At 40.4% G+C, this 7,147-nt stretch overlaps 1 protein-coding gene across 1 annotated transcript in view; it reads left to right on the top strand.

The window, feature by feature from the left end:
• Nucleotides 1-503: 503 nt before the first annotated feature.
• agap3 (ArfGAP with GTPase domain, ankyrin repeat and PH domain 3) overlaps nucleotides 504-7,147 on the top strand; it is a 114,757-nt gene continuing 108,113 nt past the window's right edge. Inside the window, exon 1 of the mRNA XM_038717833.1 lies at nucleotides 504-1,367. Coding sequence (XP_038573761.1) covers nucleotides 998-1,367 — 370 coding nt within the window. The 5' untranslated portion in view covers nucleotides 504-997. The remainder of the gene's footprint in view (nucleotides 1,368-7,147) is intronic.

Here is a 7,147-nt window from a genome sequence, read left to right as displayed (position 1 = left end):
GTATGTCAAAGAGGTGGGACCACAGAACATCCAGCTTTAGAGAACCAGTAGGCTATTAGGACATTGTGGTGCCAGATATCCACCTATAATCTGCTTTGATATAGCCTAATCATATATAAGAATCTGATATAAAGTTGTTTTTAAACATGAAGTGTTTAGGAGTTACAATAGGGTGAACATTTGGCGCAAAAGAAGCCCCTTTTTTGCAGACTGTGTGCTCCTGCGCGTTCACGTGTGCGCGTGTATACGTGTGAAAGTGTGAACGTGTAGGCCTACATGGGATATTGCCTAATCGGGACAATAACAGATGTATCTCTAATGTAATTTGAACATCTAGGCCTACTTTTGTATCTTGCAGTATTTTCTGTGGTTGCATAACTGTCAGGTAGGTTATTATAATGATGTGCACGTTGGGTTTTTTTCTCCCCCTCCACCAAATCCAATCACACCCTCCCCCATCTCAAGTACAATTACGTGATGGGTGACGTTACAGCATGCGGAGGAGGGCGCTGGGCAGGGACCACTTGGACCAAAGAGGACTAAACGCTATTTCATTTCAGCGCAGAAACAACGCATTGAAGGCAGTGGACCAGGGCGCCTGCTGAAGCCTAGCCCATTGTCTCCTTCAAACAGAGCAACTAAGGAAAACGGGTTTGACCAAAACAGCGGTGTAGCCCTTAAAGGAGTGTCCAAGTGGTAGGCATTGCGGGTTTGTAAGCCACAGAAAAAAGGGCCCTGGATAGATCTGGCCAATAACGGAAAATGAATCACAGTCAAGTTTTAATAATATGAACAAGAGCCGCGTTTTGTTGCAATTGGCGACCAACTATTGATGCTTCTGCGCCGATCGTTTTCCAGACCATCAGTTCGCGCGGACTTCTTTTGTTCGCATCGCTTGAATCCCAAATTGTAGTCTGCATATTTGTGTTGCCGTTGTAAAAAAAAAAAAGAAAGAAAGAAGAGTTAGTCGCTCTAAAAAACAAGAAAAAAGACCAAGATGAATTTCCAGTCGAGCGTCCCAGTGTCCGGTATCTCGCAGCAGTCTCAGCCAGCCATGCCCACTCCAGGCACGGTCCCGGTGGCGGTTCCCGTCCCAGTTCCCCAGTCCATTCCGTCCCAGTTCGGATCTGGATCGTCTGCAAGCTCAGGGGCTGGCCAGTTCGGTTCGGGGACGGTTTCGGGCCAGGCTTCCCAACCTGGAACAGCGGGCTCGCAGTTTGTTTTGTCCAACTCAGCGGCCATCAGGGCAGAGATCCATCGGTTCGAGTCTGTCCACCCGAACATTTACGCTATCTACGACCTGATCGAGCGCATTGATGACCTGGCTCTGCAGAACCAGATCCGAGAGCATGTAATCTCCATTGAAGGTGAGTAGGGAGAAATCATAGCCTACTGGATTTTCGTTTGGGGCTTCTCATTCATTGAGTATTGGGGGGATGTGGTGTGTGTGTGTATGTGTGTGTGTCTGTTTTAACGGGGGTCCACTTTCCCTACCTTACATTGTCATGGGCACATAGCACAGTGTCAACAATCACACTTTGAAGCTGGGGGCGTAGACGATCTCATAGTCCTGCTCAGGGAATGAATTGCCCTCATGCACTACTGCAGTGTTAACTGGAACATTTTCAATTGCACTCACAAGAGGCAGCCTGTGCGATTGTAGCCTAATTAGCTCTCAAAAATCAGTATCAGCTGGTTAACGGCATTTGCTAAAGGGAACACAGTTTTTACACTTCATGCACTAAAGTCTGACCTCCAGTGAGAGTCTTAGACTTCATATGTTTTAAAATTAGGGACCAGCCTGTGGAGCAGAGGCTACTAATGTGACTTGAAACTAATGATTGCTCTCTGAACAATGCAGTAATACACAATGACAGTTGTTACACAGGGAGCATGAAAAATAGTGGTGTTCCACTAGAGATGGCATTATGGACATAATAGGGTTTGTTATAAAGCCACCCAGCTGGTAGGCCTATATTCTTTGTCACACTGGAAATCAAGTTATTACCCGACCAGGGAAGGATGACCGTGACTGTAAAGAAAGTGAGGATGATGCACTGTCAGATGTGAACATCTAAAATGATGATAGCGGTTTCTTATGTGTTTCTCACTGCTACTTACACGCCCATGTATCCAATCAATGGCTGTATGACAAACATCAGTTAGTGTAGCCTACTGTCCATCAAAGTCAGCTGTTGTGGGTCTCCAGGAGTATGACTGCAACTGTTTTAACATTTGCACCATTGGTTCTAATACTATCTTTGGTAGCATAATCTTACATTTTGTACAGTCAAGTTGCAGTTTATCTTGAAAGCAGCATTTGCAGTAATCATTAAAATACACCAACATGTGCAGTTCTTTTATTCTGTTTGTAGAGTTTGAGAAAGAATATGGATAATCAGTGAAACCAGCTTGGCTAGTTTTGGTTGACATTGAAAGAGTGACATAATGTCTTCAACAATGTTATATGTATTATAGCAATGGTTATTTTATTAGAATTCAACAACTACACTTCCTGAGAGGTGCTGACAGAATGCCAATGGCAAATTGTTGAATGCTAAAAAATAAATGCTTAAAACAATTTTTAAGGATGATATTGACATGTTGGCCTAAATGTAGATTGGTAATAGACCAACATTTTAAGGTCAGACCTCAGAGATTATCTTGACAATATTAACCTGGCCTAAAGGCAGTCAACATTGAACATGCTTCGGGATTTTCTGTGTAACCTGTCCATGACACAGCAGACCGGGACAGATTTTGTATGTTTTGTTTTGTTTTTGCTGATTATTGAACAATATTTCTGTTTTGGTACCTTGATAAATCACACAACAAAACCGTCACCACCATAAAAACGTAAGGCAGAATCACAAAGTCATGGAATGTCCATAAGTTTATTAAAGATCAGAATGAAAATGAAAGCAATCTTCATGTGGAAATAATCAATCAACTGGTGGGCCAGTGGTGTCTCAGTTCAACCTTTTAAGTAAATGATGAATCTCTTTTTTTTTTTTTTTATGCCTGAGGTTTGTTGCATAATTTTCTCAATGAAGGCATGTCTTGATTCTGTAACACAGGAGCCTTTTATGAGTTATATCTTTCAGGTGTAACTCTGTACAGAAATGATATTGCTTGCTTCATTCACAAATCTGTTTTGATAAAAGATATTGTATTTATCCTTCCTAAAAGATGAGTAAACACTTGACCTGAACAGCTTCCAGTGTTCTATGTTAAAAAAGTAATGTGTTGACCGTCACTTTAATCGCGGATTCATCCTCCTTCAAGCTGTTGTGTCTATTTAAATTACAGAGTGCAGAGTTGATGCTTTAAATTTGAGATAGTATATTAGCATTTAGATATGTACTGCTATTAGCCCACACGTTCATGAATCTTAGGTGATGCCTGAAGGTTGCTGTATCTTTCTAATGTTCTCAAAACATGCCATATTGACTCTATCATTGTCTACTGTGGTAAACTGGTCTTTCTGACATCTTCCTCGCCGTTTCTCCCTGAGCATTTGTTGAACATTAGCAAAAAGAAGTTTTGAATTTGATTAGAGACAAGTCCTTGATTTTTGATTCTGAACTACTGCATGCTAAATCTGATGCTTATTGTGTATGTTTGAGAATAGAAATATTTCAGTAGGATGTCATATTGTTTGTATTTGTCTAGGTATCCTTGGGAATAAAATAAAACTGATGGTTGTAGCATTGTGTCCACACCTGCAGGCTAATACAAAATGTTACACAGGGAAATATTTAACCCAAAAATCCCCTGCTAAACAACAGAACAGGTGCTAAAATGCAAAGGATACTCCCTGTAAGTCTTTATTGATGAATCTTTTTAGCACTTTGTGAACACGTTTGGGGTAACTTTCACATTATGTGCATGAAGAATGGTGTTGAATTAATATTTCTAAGCATAGGCCATATGTCAAAAGGTAGTGATGGTGCAGTACATAAGACAAATGCCATGGTGTGGGACACTGGGGTTTGATCCCCACTGTGACACATCCACCAATGTGTCCCTGATCAAGATACTTAACCCCTAGTCGCTCCAGTGGCGTGCAACCTCTGACATGTATAGCAATTGTAAGACGCTTTGGATAAAAGTGTCAGCTAAATGAGTAAATGGGGGGGACTGATTTTGATGTCCTCACATAAGCATTGCATTAGCTTGGATGTATTTTCTGGTGCTTTTTCATGCGTTAAATGAGATGCAGTTGTCTTTGAAGAGATGCAACAGGAGACATTGGCCGACTTGTCTTCACCTGCACTGTGGAACTGCAGAGCTGTTCCTCTTCAATCTTGCATCATTGCAGAGTCTGTTGCTAAGGAACCAGGGGCTCATGCATTTAGCTGAAAATACTGAAGAAAGAGTGAACAGAAATTACAGCCCTTACAAAATGAATTCCTGTCGTTACTAAGGTTTCCCTGTTGTTGATTAATAAGACCTTTATATGATGATGACACTGCATGCTGGATTTGTATATGTGTTATTTATTTTATTTTTTTGCCTAACATCACACAGTGATATTCTGGGTTCTTCTTGGTTTCTGTGAGCTAATCTGTGTGTTTATTTATTTTTTTAAAAACAAGGTTGGTGAATACAGGACAACTGAAGCTGAGTCAATTAGACATGCATGCAATTCATGATAAGCTGTGAGAATGACCAGGCCAGGAAGTGTGCAAGCAAAACGGCAGTGCCAAAATGTAAAGAAGTACTAACTGGATGACAAGTGGATTCACTGTTAATGTCTTAAAGATGTTTCACTGCTAATCCAAGAGGTTTGGATAAGCGTGGTCGGGTAATCGGTATTGGGGGGGCAAAGATTTGCTGTTGGACCCCTGTTGCCTTCAATTTTCCCTCAAATACAGTGTACACAGCACACTATAGATGGCAACTTCATTATATTTTGCAGAAACCAACCAGTACTGAAATCCTACCCAGCTCCAGGTTTTGTGTATTTCAGTTTGTGGTAATATGATGAAGCACTTCTCCAACAAATTTGCAAGAAATCAAATTACCAAAGCGTGACACATGGTGAACCTGAGTTAGCCTTGTGGCTAACTTAACAAATGTCTTTGACTTGTGACCTGAATGACTGAGAACCTTCATTGACATAATGTTAACTTACTCTACAATCCCCAGGATTAGATGTTGGGGTTGCTTGTGTGGCTAACAAGTGCTTTATCAATCAGGCTAAACTACAAGGTGAAACTTCCTGGACAATGATTTGGCCTAAACCATAAAATTTTTTCAATGGCTCTGTCAGCTAAGCTTTGTGTTTAGTCTGGGACTATGGGCTCCATCTCCATGTGAGCAAGCAGCTCATAGACACTCTTTGTAACTGTGTCACATGATTAACTTATTATATACTAACTGCATGATGCTGCTAAAAATGATAAAGAGCAAAGATTTGCACATGTTTACTACAATGCAATTCGGGACAGTACTGACAACACTTGGAACCATTGATTCATTGTATGAAATAAGAAAACAACGTAATATATACATAGGGGTGAGGGGGGAAATTATATGAATGACCAAATCTTTTAATTTGCTTGGTATTGCAGTGTTAATCATCACAACAATTTCACTGGCCAGTCTTCTTGCCAGTGGCCATCTTTGGACTTCACTGTGAAGTAAAATTGAAGGTTGTTGCAGAAGTTTTTAGCAATCAACCAGGTAAGGCAAATCCAACTGAGGATTGCACCATTGCAGCGATCAACAGATAGCGGGTTAAACTCCATCCAGTATGCTGTTGAGTCACACCTTGTCATAGGGAGAAAAAAGGACATAAATAACATCAGAAAAGCTGTACATCTACATCACCAGTATTGCACAATGTGTACTGTGCATAGCTAGACAAGCATTCTACATCATCAAATTGTACTTACTTGAACCCTAAACCGTGCTATAAGCAGTGTTCTTGATACACTAGTATTAGTACTAGTATGTTAGTTCAGAAAGCCAAGCTAATGAATACTCAACAGTCATTTGGCAAGACATTGAATACCCTTTGAATATCTATTGAATGTCCTTTCTGCATAATTACTTATTTGAAATAGCATATAGGTTCATTTATTTAGAGTATTAAACTACTATGATGTGTAAATGTGTTTTTTACTGACTTTAAACTAGTGGGGGGAGCTATTTATAGCTGCAGTTGGAGTCTGGATTTGGTAAGGGATTTGATTGGGGAGATAAATATGTGAGGATTTGTAAATAGAATAAAATCCTGATCGCTGACATATGGAGACAGCTGCAGAGATGGTATCTGTAATGTTCAGTTATATTTTTAGCTTTTAATTTCAACAGGGTGGAGTGTTCCATTAACAGGACTATACCATGGGAATAGTTTTCTTTGGTTCTGTTTGTAATGGGAGTTCTGATTGCTACCTTAGTTTTTAGTCTAATTAAACATGCATACTGTTCTTTAGTTTTCTATAGGAAGTTCTGGAGGTAGTTGAAAACATGTGGATATACAGTATGCAAGTATATGAAGTACAAAAGCACCTACAGATTGTGTAAAATTATTGTCATATTGCAAAGGGGAATAACTACAAAAGTCAGTGATGGACAGGGTGATTGAAATACCCCTTCCTGCTTTTTTAAGCCCCAAGGTGACATTGCACTTTCCCAACAGCGGGTTATGATATCAGAAAACTGACCTTTGTGTATTTTGAGGGGATTTCTTTGAGCCGAGTGTTTTGTTGTTGCAATGTTATCTTGAGTAATAACTGTATTTCATAAAATTGCAAAACCCCACACTGACATTCATGTTTCCAACTGACAGTCCAATGTCAGAGCAAGGGCAGTCACCTAAATCCACTGCCACTCAAGAGGGGTGCTTGGGATTTCAAGAAAGGACTAATAAGCCTGCACAATGGGACATTGTGTGCTCACATAGCAATAGGGAAGACACAGAGAGATACAAGAAGCACACAGACTGAAGCCTCAGAGCTCGTTGTTGGCATTGTGTGGCACCTAAGCAGCTCCCTGGTACACACTGCATCTCTCTTGTAGTCAGTTGCCAAGGAGAGCATGAGCAGAGTGCTCATCTGCTAATCATACACAGAGAATGATGATGATGCATCTTTCCATTGCTGCTGAAGCAGAATTTTTTTCCTCATGACCACTGAGA

Source organism: Micropterus salmoides, unplaced genomic scaffold (genome assembly GCF_014851395.1).
Source record: "Micropterus salmoides isolate LMB-PRFRI ecotype aquatic unplaced genomic scaffold, ASM1485139v1 Ms_hic_scaffold_14, whole genome shotgun sequence".
In the NCBI taxonomy this organism is placed as follows: Eukaryota; Metazoa; Chordata; class Actinopteri; order Centrarchiformes; family Centrarchidae; genus Micropterus; species Micropterus salmoides.
Note: the sequence above shows the minus strand (reverse complement) of the source record. Positions and strands in the feature narration are given on the sequence as shown.